At 39.9% G+C, this 15,236-nt stretch overlaps 1 protein-coding gene across 1 annotated transcript; it reads right to left on the reverse strand.

The window, feature by feature from the left end:
* Nucleotides 1-18: 18 nt before the first annotated feature.
* Nucleotides 19-14,657, reverse strand: SLC33A1 (solute carrier family 33 member 1). Its single transcript, XM_024192689.3, has 6 exons — nucleotides 13,550-14,657; nucleotides 9,733-9,923; nucleotides 8,778-8,962; nucleotides 7,288-7,405; nucleotides 6,159-6,374; nucleotides 19-3,115 (listed from the first exon to the last, which is right to left on the reverse strand). The coding sequence occupies exons 1-6, from the start codon at nucleotides 14,316-14,318 to the stop codon at nucleotides 2,948-2,950; spliced, it is 1,647 nt and encodes a 548-aa protein (XP_024048457.1). The 5' UTR covers nucleotides 14,319-14,657; the 3' UTR covers nucleotides 19-2,947.
* Between the last annotated feature and the right edge of the window lie 579 nt (nucleotides 14,658-15,236).

The following is a 15,236-nucleotide window of genomic DNA, read 5'->3' on the forward strand; positions in this document are numbered from 1 at the left end:
TCTGTTCTGGAGAGATAACTTCAGTTTACATGGCCCATCAATCCTTCAGCTCTTTGCTGTGACTGCCAAACAAGAGTGCTTGATATTTATGACAAGACCACCTACCTACTAAGAAAGGGTCTGAGAACACCAACTTATTTGGCTGATATCCTTATTATAGACGATAAATGATAATGACTTTTGATCACTTCAATCCAGAACTAGATTCAGACTAATGAGCTAGATGTGCCCATGTCCAAAGATCACTAGTCATGATGCTCCCTAGGTATGCTGGGGAAAAAAGTTTATTTACTTGGTGCCATAAAACATCTATTGACTAAGAGGCAATATATTTACCCATTTACATTATGCAATGTTTCCACATAATAGTACCTAGAATGTGCTTCACTTTCTCCAATTTCCCATTTAAATATTAAGTAATAAGTTTTCTCATCATGCCAGTTGAAATCTGTGCACGTCTAGATGTATTCCTCTTTATGAGAGAGAAAGCATGTACCGTTAACAGGATCATTTAGCAATCTGCCACTCAAACGTTATAACTGCAGCATTTCCAATTTAAGCTATGTTAAAACACAGCACAAGATATTCCTTCATTTGACAGACCAGACACTGAAAGTAGTTATTAAACTATGTCTTTTACCTAAAGAAAGTACATTTCAAATACATTACTTTGTTTTACTATTGATTTTGGTTTTAGGTTTTATTTAGAAATTGCAAAGTTGCTCTGATGATTAAGCTACTTCAAATACAAAATATTTTATTAATAAGAATCATCTTGGCACATGTAAAAACAATAATACAGAATTGCAAAAGGAGGGCCAACTGGAAAAATGTCTGCATTTAGTTGTATATATTCTGCAGTCCATAAGTTTTTGCAAAAGCAGGCAAAAAGTAAAAGCCATATTCAAGCCATTAGAGGACTTTTGGTCATGGCTGAAAACTGACAACTGCTTTTCTATGCTACTAAAGCTGGCAGTATGTTCTGTTTGCACTTATCCAGCAGACAGCAATGGATTTAAATTAACCCAAATAATTTAAACTTTATCTTAAAGATTTTGGAAAATGAAAATATTTCATGCGAGAGCTGTGCTTTTATATTCAAGTCAGTAGGCTTGATTTCTTAATCAGTTATTTTAAGAGAATTAAGATACGGATAATATGCTATTGTTAAACTGGACCAACACACTGCAGCAAGAGGAAACTGGAGTTCATAACTCCAGCTATGTCTCAATTCTGCGCTTCTGTGTTCCCTGCTGACATCCAGCCAAATGCAAGCTTATTTTTTTATTGTGGGTGAGGGTGGCAAGGGGGGTGGGAGGAGGTAGGGGAGCAATCTTTGGTACTCAAACAAACCAACCAACCCACCCACCCTTCTCTCCCAACTGTTACCAATAATCTTTTACTCCCCAGACCTGAATAAAAACCCTACCATTATGTTTAATCCTAATTCAATTAGAATCAAGAATTAATGTTAATTTATGTCAGCAAAAAAATGGTTTTCTTTAAAAATATTAAAAGCACACAAGACAGGTGGAACATCTGATATTTAATTGAGTATTATAGAGAATCAGATATTAACCTATCACCTTTAAAAAGGTATTTTTAATATTATTCAATTGAAGTAATGATGTATAACATACCTCCAACAAAATACACAAGTGCCTTTTCATTGGATATACAGCACGCTGTGCATAACTAAGGCACTCAAGAAATTAATTCATCTGCTGATAATGAATGTAGCAAGCAAGTCTCAATTAGAAAGTACCAGATTATGAGTTTTTGAAGGAATTGTTATAGATGATGCAACATATCTTGTTTGTACAGTTAGTTACAACCTATTTCTTAACCGGTTAATGTGCTGTAATGAGCAATTTTATCATCACCACAGACTACATCTTTCAAAGGCACTGAATGTCTTTTGTTCACCCTTCTCTTTAGACTATACATAAATGTTTATGACTTCTCACTCATTTTTTAATCTGTATGTTCCAATTCTCACGTAATACAAGAACTACACAGCCAGTCACATTTCTCCCTCACAAATGCAAACAGAACCCAGTAAGGATTATGCCAGCTTTTATTATTTTGAAGCTTAGCCTTTAACACACAAAAACTTCAACACTCGATCTGACCCTTCAACACTCAAGGCTTACTAAGGGCACTGTGCAGCACTCATCACATAAATCCCACCTCATACTACTTTTACTGCAAAAAAACTGATCTACTATTTGAAACAAAGTGCCTTGAAACAAGAAGAGACAATAAATTAAAAAGCATTACCTTTCAAATCTATAAAAAATATTGTTTCTTATAAATCTTTAAAGCTTATAAAAGCCAGAAAATACATTTAAAAGAGGCTTTTAAACACACTGTTTCATCCATTGAAGTGTGGTTGTGGTCAGGAAAGTGATAAGAAAATGACATGTGTGTTCTACATTTATTCTTCCTCAATCACTGCTATTTTATATATGCTTAGTTTACAAATTAAATATTCTTTTAAATTACAGCACTCCCAAGGCCAACTTGTTAATTGTTCAAGCCAAAATTGTTTCTGCTTAACTTTCTTTTTTTAAAAAGAGAGCACAACTTAGCTGAAAATGCTGATTTTGATATATACACGTGGAACAGTTTGCTCGTCTATAGCTACTGCACTGCAATTTAAGTGTTGCTGGTCTAAACAGATAAAGGCAGCCATGACTCTGAAGCTAGAGGATATAAATGTGTAGTACAAACTTGCCATTTTTGAGAATTACTTTTCTGACCTTAACTAGATTTTCACATAGAGCAAATGGTATTGCATACACAAATGCCACTTTTAGTGGTCTTAGTTTTCCCAACCATTTGGCATTTTAAAAATATGTATACTCCTGTTTAATGAGTATGAAATGTCTCTGCACTAAAACTAAGCTCTAACGACTTGCTAGTTCCATCCAGTATTTAAATTACATCAATTGGTCCTCTTGCATTTCCATGAAGATTGTCCTTCATCTTGCAGCTTTTTAAGTTTTGGCCCAAGAAGGAACCACCAGACAAATCCCAGAGCAACGCATATTATGGATTCTACATAATAACCATCCAGGGTCGTAACACAAGAGCCACCAAGTTTTGTACAGAGCTGTGAGAGAAACAAACATATTTATTAAACAATTGAAACATTTGACCGGTATTTCTTTACAGTGAGACAAGTGCTTAACATTCAAATATAGAAAGGACTTTTGCTGTTATCTAACTATATTTTATATAAGCACACATTTTAGATGCCCAATTATGCTACCCTTCATAGTTGCCTTTTCCCCTTCCGTACCCCCTCTCCCCCGCAAAAAAAACCATTAGTTTCTTGGCCAAGAAAAATGGTGGGATCAGGACAGGACGACGAGCCACACAGAGAGGTATATCTTCCCCAATACAATAAAGTATCTACACCAAGACTCATGCAGAGTCAGTGCTGCTTCCAGCAGTAGCAACTGCCACAGTTATCGGTGTTCCCTCCTCCAGAGTAGGGTCACAGAGGGCAGCCATAGGCTGGCATTCAATGTGAACATGAGTATGAGGAACACAGAGGGGAAACCTTAGTCAGAGAATCCCTCTTTATGGGGCAGTGAGCTAACCATGAGTAACAACTATGATCTTCTCAGTTGGGGGCTCCATTACCCACAGATCTTTGGATTCCACTTCATTATTCACTCCCTCCTCTTGGATGGTCAACAACCCTGCAGAGTTTATTAAATTGCCTTCTCTCCTCATGTGCTTTTGATGATGGGGGCATATGGGCCTTGGGGATCAATTCAGTAACCCAAAAAACCACCAAAAACCACTATGCCCAGCTTGTGCATTGCATACAGATAGAAAAATTGCAATCAGTATTCCAAAGCCCATGAAAAAATGTTCATATTTCAGAAGTCACACTCTTGCATTATACTGTATTACAGACCTCTTATTATATTGTCTGCAGATCTACAACATTATGTATTCATTTTGTCTACAACTATTGTTGGTATCTATGGCTATGCCTATGGAGCACATCTTGGGCATGTTTCCTTAGACCTTTTAAAAAACACTTCTCTCCCTCCTCCCTCCCCCCCCCCCAAAAAGTGTTTATAGTGCAAATTCAGTGCAGTCACTATGCATTTAACAGGAATGAGAAAGTACTGAAAGCAAACTCCCTTCTCTGAAGTGCTGTCCAGACCAGCAACATGTGGTCAGGGAAGCAAAAGGAAGCGATACAAATGGGGGAGACATGGAAACAGACTGGAGGAGGAAGAGATTCACTCACCTACTTCAGGGAGGAGGGCGAGAGGATGGGAGATCTAATTAGTAACAGGAATGAAGAGAGGTATACCCAGGAATCTCAGATTTCTCAGAGCTGGAATCAATTTTTTCCAGAATGGAGAGTTGCTATGGTTCAAAGAAATCCTGCTTTGCTCCATACCTATTGTTTGGATCCAATATTTATATCCCTAGAATGCTTTGTGAAATCGGTATGCTTCTACAGCCCAAACAGTATTCTAAATACATAAGAGCATTCTATGGTGAAGTTTGAGCCATGAGCAAAAAACCAAGGGGTTTGACTAAAGCAAGTGAGTTACAAGATGCCAGTTATTTCTTGCTTCAGCAAAGACGTGAATTTGAAGTCCTCATTTCCCCAAATTTCTTTCGTTGTGCTTATGCTGTTTTGCTCTACTCTGTGTGCAGTAGCACAGCGCGTTCTATTCTACAGAACATCCACGAGAGCATTAGAGAGAGTGGGAGTGGAGTCAATTTCACTGCTCTAGAAGCAGTGAAACATCATATGGTCAGGAAGAAGGGATGTTCGAAAATGGGGGGAGTAAAGAAAAAGGCAAATTAGAAAGAATCAGAAGGTGATAAAACAGAAAACCCACTGAGGAGGAAAAAGGGGAAAAGAAATATGGGGGTGGGGAGAAATATCCTGCCAAAAATAAATAAAAAGCACCTAATCACAACATTCCAAACTGTAAAAAATCCTGGTCCACCCAGGCTTGAGGGGTGCAACCACATCCTCTGTACTCCTGCTACTAATCCAGTCTTTCACCGCATCCCTGAGAAGTCTCCTCCCTCTCCCCTATAAAGAAAGAAGTAAACATCCTGAAGATGTAGTTTTCTAACAGGACCATATGTGTGTGTTTAATAACTGAACAGTAGATTCAGTAGAAAAAAAAAATCAAACTTCATATTAGTGGAAGTTTAATATAAAAAGCAACTGGACCTGGGTAGGGATAGGGTCCAGAGTGACCTAGACAAATTGGAGGATTGGGCCAAAAGAAATCTGATGAAATTCAACAAGGATAAGTGCAGAATCCTGCACTTAGGACGGAAGAATCCCATGCACCGCTACAGGCTGGGGACTGACTGGATAAGCAGCAGTTCTGCAGAAAAGGACCTGGGGATTACAGTGAATGAGAAGCTGGATATGAGTCAGTAGTGTGCACTTGTTGCCAAGAAGGCTAACGGCATACTGGGCTGCATTAGTAGGAGCCAGCAGATTGAGGGAAGTGATTATTCCCCTCTATTCAGCACTGGTGAGACCACATCTGGAGTAGTGTGTCCAGTTTTGGGCCCCCCACTACAGAAAGGATGTGGACAAATTGGAGAGAGTCCAGTGGAGGGCAACGAAAATGATCAGGGGGCTGGGGCACATGGCTTACGAGGAGAGGCTGAGGGAACTGAGGTTATTTAGTCTGCAGAAAAGATTTTTGATAGCAGCCTTCAACTACCTAAAGGGGGGTTCCAATGAGGATGGAGGTCAGCTGTTCTCAGTACTGGCAGATGACAGAACAAGGAACAATGGTCTCAAGTTGCAGTGGGGGAGGTCTAGGTTGAATATTAGGAAACATTATTTCACTCGGAGGGTGGTGAAGCACTGGAATGGGTTACCTAGGGACGTGGTGGAATCTCCATTCTTAGAGGTTTTTAGGGCCTGGCTTGACAAAGCCCTGGCTGGAATGATTTAGTCCGTGTTGGTCCTGCCTTGAGCAGGGGGTTGGACTAGATGACCTCCTGAGGTCTCTTCAAACCCTCATCTTCTATGATTCTCTGAGACATTTTGAAGGCCTTTGAATGTGCAAGACACAGTAAGAGAAACCATTATTATAATATTTAGACAACATCAGAGTGGAGACCATCACACTTTCCAAACTTACTTCTGCAGCAGCTGTAGTTCCACAACTCTGTTCCTGTGCGCCTATACACTCTTTCACTGTAAGTGGATCAACAAGCCAAAGAGCTACCGTGGCGGGCCAGTTTCCTCCCAGATTCGACACAGTATTTAGAAGTGTCATATATGTTCCTCCAATCAGTGGATCACTAACTTTGGCATTGAAAGCCATTATAGCAACATACATGCTGTACAACGTAATCTGATGGGGAAAAAATAATAAAATTGATTCAATTATTCTTAACTGTTTTTAATCTAAAAACAAATTACTTGAAATATAGTAACATTTATTTTATATTATTGCTGTTCTTCTTCTAGAGATCTGTGCAGTTAATCACTAGAAAAGTTTCTTTGTGGTCAGGATTTGTCTGCATTCAACAACAGGAGGAAATCTTGCTATTTGCTTTGGCTCAGACATATGTAGACCCAGCCTCAGATATTTTGGAGTTATCTGAAATAGATTTCAGGTATGACAGATCAAATTGAATATGCTTTAATAAATATAGAGTTGTCAATCAGATTTCAAAGAGAGTTCACAAACACTGGCCCCGTTTCAAAGCACACTGAAGTCAACAGGCTTTGTATTCAACCCATTGTGCTATTCCTAACAGTCAATAAAATGCAACTTTATATGCTTTTTAGGGCAGGGATCTCACATTAATTTCTGTGTACTTTTATGGAACTACGTGATCATCGTGTTGGTCAGACTCAAAGGCAAATGGTTCCCCCGACTCCCATTCAAATGGGTTTCTTTAGCTCACTTTCAGAAAAATAATTTCTGGAGGAAAAAAGCTGATCTAGCGAATAAAAGTGTGGCAGAAAATCTCTGATGCACCACACTAGAGCAAAGAGAAATCCTATGAGCAGGCTGATTGATCTGTTCTACTGTATGGGTTTGGTTATTCAGTTAACTCCATCTCATAATCCTATTTATTAGCTAACTCCATTTTATAACTTTATTTCAATCTCCCATTATAAGAGTGCCAGTATAATTAAGATGAGGACAAAGCCAGATAATTATATTTTTACAAGAGAATGAGTTATAAAGATAGTCCATTCATACCCCCTGCAGAAAAATTCTCTCTTTATGACAACAAAATGTAGCAACTTGTTACCTGATGTAAAGCATAACTCAGCAACACCACAATATAGTAATAGATCGGAAATCCTCCTTCATGTTGTACTTTAGGAGTCCACCAAACCAAAAGAGCAAATTCCAAGCCTATCAGTAACCTGTAACAAAAGGGAAGAGCCTTTAATTCTAGCTTCTGAATTTAAATATGTAGGCATGAATCACTGCATAACTTGGAAAACCTACAGCATTCATGTGTGAGCAAAGATGCTTTTTAAAATAGTTAGTGATATGAATCAATGTATCTGAAAGATTATAGTAAAAACTTATTTAAAGTATACCTAAAATGATTATAAGATAGACACAAACTGTTTTTAAATTCATTTGAATACATATAAATATAAAAGCAACTGAAGTTGTAAACATTTCACACTAAGCTAGTTTTGCTTGGCAGTGAATGGTATAGCTAAGGTTATGGAAAGTCTCCAGAAATAACCCTCTCCATTTTCAAATGAGAACTTTTCTGAAAGTAATGAGCTTTTGGGTGAAAACAACCACACAATTTAGCTAAGGGTCTGTCTGTTTTTTTAAATTTGGAGCAAAAACTATTTACTCACTTTTGAGTTATTCAAGAGCAAAAGAGATACCTTTTTTAAACTGCAGGAAAAAAGAGTAAGACTTTTATACATATATATCCTGAAAAAAATGGCTGAAAATATGCAGAAAATTGAAATTTTGGTATTTATCAAATTACTGAACAACAAATACACAATATTGCTATTAGTTGCATAGATGGGGTTTGTGCTGTTGCATCACTGTGGAGTTCCATTTGTTTGACAGTGCTGCAACCATGGAAGTACACAGTGAAATCAGCAGAATCTAATTCCCTTTTTCTAAAATTTAAAAATGTATTAACAACTAGACTACAGTGTGACAATTTTAGACATTTAAGAGACAAAACGCAAACGTTAAGTTTCTCATCTTTGATGCACCCATATTGCATAAACAGGCTGACAACCGTTTCCCTTATTCTCACAACTGAACCCAATGAGGTATATGGGACTACTAGCATGAGTATATCAAGTAGGATTTAGCAGATGAAATATTTTGGATTACTAGTTATGGGCCAGATTTTGCCATCCTTACACTGAGAAGTACCTTGCTATACAAATACAGCCACTGACCTTAGTGAAAAAAATTGGAGAGTAAGGTACTACTTGAGTAAGGGTGGAAGAATATCACTCTGTACTGTCAGATGTACATCTTGCTTAAAGCAAAAGAAGCACAATTCTGATTTCAAATATACATGCCCAACACTAACTGGCTTCACCAGAAGTTGCACAGATGTATTGGAGGGAAAAATTGGGCCCTGAAATGTGGGCAAGTTTACTATGAGAATCTTAACTTGTCTATTTCTTTATGTCTGTATGTTTGAAAAGTACAACCTTCACATTATTTTTATTTATTCAGACTATACAATTCACATACATTGTATAAACATGGAAAGTAAAAATCTATCATCTACTTTTTTACCTAAAAGGCATAGCTTTGTAAAATGTGTTCAGTGGCTGTGGACCTGCTGTGTATTTGCTGATGATCAGAGGCAATATTATCTGTAAAGGTACTATTGGAACAGCTAGTAGAGCTAAGTGTTCTTTAGGTACTCCTTCTTCCACCAATTTAAGTCCTGTTACTGCATCCGCTGCTGAGAAGCCAACCTGCAATGTAAGTTATAAAGAGAATAAAAACCTGAAAGCCAATGACAACCTTTGCTAGACTATCAAAATTACATTTCTCCAAATATTAATGCTGAGTAGTTTGGCACTTAAAATGAACTACAATTTGCCTTTTTCCCCCTATAGTTCACTTCCAAATATAGATCCAGTCCTGTTGCAAATTCTGCATGGGAGGACTTCTGCACTTGCACACTGCTCGTTGTAGTATCAAGGCCATACTGAGAAAGTTAAAAGCAGCAACAAATTTCCTGGTCATATGAATGCTGCAGGTAACAATGAAGACTATCAATATAAAACTACGGAAACCTACATTGCACAATTTTGTTTGCCACAGAAATTAAATCTACAGTGCCACAGAATTCCAAAGACCCTACAAATACCAAGTATTCTCCAAATTGCAGGTTAGATTTTAGAATTCCAAATTAGAGGAAACAGCCTTGCCAATATACTGGAGATACAATCAGAAGTTCACACAAACCCCAAAGAAAATCGTGTTGCAACTCTAATTTTAAAAAATGTCTTTACATATTGTAAACAATGTACCTAATTCATATCAAAACATTAAAAACAGGAGGTTTAGATGCAAGTCTTTTGTACAACTCTACTCAAAAACATGTTTTATGCACACTTTAGATAATCTGCAACATGTAAACTGTGAAAAAAAAAATCCCTTTTCTGCCATGAAAGGTGAATACAGTTTGAAAACATGGCCCACATGTTATCAATTATTATTCATAAGTATATTTACTCACTTTTGCTGTTAAAATCAGGACACAGAAAGTAAGAACTGCTGGCATTCTTACTATTGAGAAGAGCAGTTTGTATGTATCAGTGATGCCTTTTGTTTCTTCTTTTGATGGTGTTACTTCCTTGTTTTCCTTTTTCAAGAGGGCCACTAAAGTAGTAGTTATTAAGAAGACAGCTCCCCAGAAAAATAGGAAATCTGAAATTAAATTACCTCATCATAATTCAAATATATCACTGTCTACATTGTTAATTAGCAGCTCAATATGGGAAATTGACTTATTCTTCAAGAATATACACAGATACCTAGTAAATAGTAATAGTAAATGGGAATTACAATCATACCAATCATGAGTAGCAATAGCATTAAAACTCATGTAACCCCCAAAACGAACATAAAACGTTCCTAAATCTGTCACTGTTTGTTCTCCACTTTACCTGGAGGGAAAATGGCAAACTGGTGTCATTACAGGGATGTTTTGTATATTTGTTAGTTCAGTGAGCATGTTGGGGAGAAGAATCTGGGGTAAAAATGAAATAAAAATATAAGCATTTAAGGAATTTTAAATGTATATACAGCCTTTTATCCTAGAAGAGCTCAAAATACTTTAAGGAAAAAGCACTGTGTAGTGGTTAGAGAACGGAATGGGAAAATGAGAATTCTGAATGTCATTCTTGGTTCTATCACTGACATTAGCTCAAGGATACACAGTATAACTTCTCTGTGCCTCAGTTCTACACCAACAAAATGAGGATTATATTTACCTATATCACAAGGATTTAAGTTTAAAGTGCGTAAGATCCACAGATGAAAGATGGTACAAAACAGTCAATTAAAAAGTCACTACACTACAATACTTGCACTGTCATTGGAGGGGGAATTATATTAATAGATTTTGTTTTAGAAGGAAGGAAAAGATTGGTAACTTTCTGAATTATTAAAACAATCAAGTACTGTAAATTAATTCACCTAGGATGATATTCTGTACTGTGCCTCTCAGAGGTGTAGGATAGACAGGGAAAAGGGTAAGGCAGCCTTAAGCCACCCTTATGTCCTCCTGATTCCTGACAACTCCAACGGCCAGAGAGGCCCCTGACATAACTAGCCAGTACAAAGCATGAAGGACCTAGACAGCACATCTTTACCACAGCTTAGTATTTCTGGGTCAGAGGGGAGAGAAGAAGGTAATTTAAACTGTTTTCTCCTATTTGCTGCTTCCATAATGCTTCAAATATTTCAATAAAATAGAAAAGGCCATGTGGTTTGACAAGCCTGCATTGTTGATTTAGTTAGTCAACTTCCTAGATTCCTCCTCCTCCAGAAAAAAACATAGGGACCTCAAATGATCTTTTATATGATGTAAAGTATCAGTTTTCATTGTGCAGGCACAACAACTTGACAGCACGTACAAAAACTGCACTGTGGTAATACTGCAAAAAGGTGCCACAGGGCAGAGAGTTGCTACTGCAGTGATAACAGACCAATTTACTAGGATTGAGATAATGCTCAAAGCTGTAATCACAAAGATATTCCTATTTTATACACATGCTTCTAATCAAGTCAATACTCTCAATTTGCACCAGCCGCAGTGATTAGTTTATCTAAGAAAAGTATGCAGAAACAAACGAAAAATCAATGAACTGTTAATTAAGATTGGAAAGCTTAAATTTAATTTGGTAAAAGTAACATATCCTTCCATCCAAAATGTCCACTGCTGATCAGTATGCAGATGGGGAAAAATGTGAAAAATCTTTTTAAAAATATCACTTAAAGGCTAATAATAATAAGCCTGTATTTAGGAGAGCATATAAATGAATTACACTCAGTGACAGTATTCCATGATGATAAAAGTTCAGTGAAACATATTGGGGCAATTAAGCAGTTATTAATCTAATCATCCTTATGAATCCTATTATACAGTCATTAAAATTATGTCCAACCAATAAATGACTACGGTTTCTTGCTAGTGCAAACATTTAAGACATTGATTACTTCCAAGTAAGTACACTAATTAAAGAAGTGTTATTTCTAAACCTAAATTAGTGTAAATTTTATTTTGATGAGAGATTAAACATTAAGAAATGTAAATTTCCCTAGCTGATGATTAAGTGTATCCAGATAACTTGCCTTTCCCACCATCATCCAATTTAGCATTCAAGGACAAGTTGAACAGGTTTGGTTATTTTCTTTATGAATGCTTCCGTAACAGTCACAGATCTCTTTTGTAAATAATACGGTTCATGTAAACTAAGATGACCTGAACAATGTGGGTATGTGGAGCAGAACTGAACCTCCTTAACAAAGCAGGAGCACACAACCTTATTCAGCAACTCTTGGACGGAGAACAAAACCTGTCACAAAATCATGGTGGAAGGAGCCAGGAAAGTGTCAGAACTGGGGAAACAAGGAAGCTGCAGGGTAGAAAACGACAGAGTGCCAAACCATGGAAATGTAGTTCCATTTGGTAAGTGTACACACAAGCCTGTTGGCATGTATGCAACACCCAGAGCAGTACTGTCACTATATGATAGTATTTTTCCTATATAAATTAGCATTCATTAACTATAAATAAATAAATAAATAAATAACTAACCATGAGAATTTTAGTGCCTGGGTAAGGGACCAGCTCAACACCCTGCAGACTGACATCCCCCATTTATCCACAGAACACAGTCAGCATGAACCTCTGTTAACTCTTAATTGGAAAGCCCATCCCTAGAGGAGAGTTCAGGTTCTTTAGCCTCTCTGCTGAGGCTGCCATATGGGGTGCCAAATGTGGTGGTGTTTTTGTGATATAGCGACAAATGAAGAGTGACTATCCAACTCAAATAGCCAACCCATGTTAAAAGTTTCAGTTCACTACCAACCATGGCCACACTGGACTAGTGACCTGGAACAGTTCCCAGTTCTGATCCTCTGAGCTATCCAAGTTCCTTGGAAAATTTAGTTGCCAATGGTCAAGCTTGTCACAGCACATACGAAACATCTATGCTTTAACAACTTCTGAAATTCCTGGGCAACATACATAATAAATGCAGCCTACATATACCTAATAACAAAAACGCAGAGCCTAGTGACTGACAATACCACTGGCTTTTATGTCATGATTCAGGGATACTCTGTTTTGCAGGAAGGAGGAGTTGTTGTTTTTTAAAAAACATATAGTTATTTACGTTTCCACTAATATGGCTTGAAAGATTCTTAGCATATCTAGTCCTGAACATTTATATTTTTGGGGCTACCATAAAAGGAATAGCGTAGCTGAAGTCGAAAGTCGAAGTATCTTGGATCGAATTACCTGGGGTCCACACGGCGCGGGATCGACGGCCGCGGCTCCCCCGTCGACTGCGCTACCGCCACTCGCTCTGGTGGAGTTCTGGAGTTGACGGTGAGCGCATTCAGGGATCAATATATCGCGTCTCGTTAAGACGCCATATATCGATCCCGGATAAATCGATTGCTATCCGCCGATACGGCGGGGAGTGAAGACATACCCTGAAATTCCTCTATACTTATAAAAGCACAGGTAATGACACTTCAAAGTTTCCCCAAAACATTTTGCATGCCTTAACCCTGAGCTAGAAAAATGACCTCTAAATTTAAGGGGTAGTGACCTTCCCTCTTAGCCTCTTTACAGAGATTGCCAATTGCACTCATTTATCCACTGGGACCTAGATTAAGACCCCACATTTCACCTAGACCAAACAATTTCCCGTCATTTTCAACCTGAATAACATTCAAACCTTTAAAACAAACAGAGATCGAAGGTTCCAAAATCCATTACCACTATCATGATTTGAATTTCAATATAGTATAGATGATACCTGAAAGGGTAACAATTCCTTTGGGTTGAGGTTGAAACCGCAAATATTTGTTACAGAAGGAGGCAGATTCAAGGGCCAAAAACAAGACATTTCCCAAAAAATAACCAGCTGTTTGGCCAACAGAGTTACAAGTGGAAGCATAGCCCACATTTTCCCGGGACAACATAGTCAGTGCCCAGCCATCCACGGCAATGTCCTGTGTGGCGGCCAGGAACTCAAACAAAAAGAAAGTCACGGTGAGGGCCACCACATCAGGACTCTTGCCCTCCACATCGCCTAACAGGAAGTCTACCTGTGTGGACAGGTACATCATAAAAAACCCCAGGATGTACTGAGTGGGCACAAGCCAGGACTTGCGGCGGCCAAAGCTCTTGAAATAAACTGCATCCACCAATGGGGCCCAAAGCAGCTTGAGACTGAAAGGCCAAAAGACAAAGCTGAAAAAAGCCTGGTCCTTATAGCTGACATTCTTGCTCTGCAAGATGAGTGGGATGCTGCCTGCCAGCCCCAATGGGATACCCTGTAGTACATAGAGAAAAAGGAGGAGCAGGATACTACCCAGTTCTGCCCGATATCCCCGGGGCACCATGTAGGATGGTGAGTTATGCTCCTGGAGCAGTGCCTCTGTGTCATCTTCTCCTAGTCTTTCAGTGTGATTATCCATGTACAGAGCTGGTGGTGGAGGCTTGATCTCCATGTCCATGGACTGGTGGTAGCTGCCAGGCCGGCGCTGCCGGCTGCTGTCCTTGTAAGAGATGGTTGGGCTCATGTTGCACACGAAGTCCGGATTTTTTTTGGACAGGGGATCCACTGTTCCCCAACAATCTTACAGTGGCAAAGAGCAGCTCCTGCCCACTGCAAGTCACTTGGGAGGCAAGTTCCCAGCTCTGCCCACCGCAGGCCAACGCGGGATGGGCATACGCAACTCTCCTCGCGCCCAGGCACAGGCTTTCAAGGCAGGGGGCTGCTCAGCTTTCCCCACCACAGAGCAGGGGAGTATCAGTGCCCTCTGCTCGCCAGGCTTGGGGGGATCAAGTCTTCACTCCGTGGGTCACCTCTTTCGGGGCGAGAAGGCACAAGGAAGTTCAGCTCTTCCCCTTGCCGGGAAGTGTATGCGCTGCGAGGGGGCCACCGCTCCGCCGGGGGGGGGGGGGGGGGGGGGGGGGGGGGCCCCGCGCGGGGGGGGGGGGGGGGGGGGAGGTCGGTCAGCGACTACGCGCGGGGGCGGGTGTCGCTCCCCTTTACGGCTCCTCTCGCCTAACGCGGGATCTTCGCGGAGGAGTCGCCCCGCTCCCGTCCGGCACCGGCCGCTGGCTGCTCACCAAGCCCCCCCGGGTGCTATCAATGGGCTTCAGCGCAGTAGTTCCGGCTCCCCTGCCCGGTTGGGTCCGTCCTGTAATGGCTCCCCCGGAAATACTCGCCAGCACAAAGCTTCCTCCGAGGGGAAAAAAGCGGAAATCTCGCGTCTGCCGCGCCTAGCAGGCGTGGTCCCATCCCATTGGTGGGGAGGCAGGTGACGTTTGGGTCAAACGAGGCCGCTCCGTTTAATAGCATTCCACACCCTGCCACGGAGCAGCGCCGCCTCTGGCCGTCTGCTGGAACTACTCTCCGCTCTGCGGCAGCGCCCCCGCCGGTCACTGGCCCCATTTATAATTCCCCTCTTGCCCCACTGCAACCCCAGCTCCTT

This window comes from Terrapene carolina, unplaced genomic scaffold (genome assembly GCF_002925995.2).
Source record: "Terrapene carolina triunguis isolate 2854851 unplaced genomic scaffold, T_m_triunguis-2.0 Scaffold88, whole genome shotgun sequence".
NCBI classification, from domain to species: Eukaryota; Metazoa; Chordata; order Testudines; family Emydidae; genus Terrapene; species Terrapene triunguis.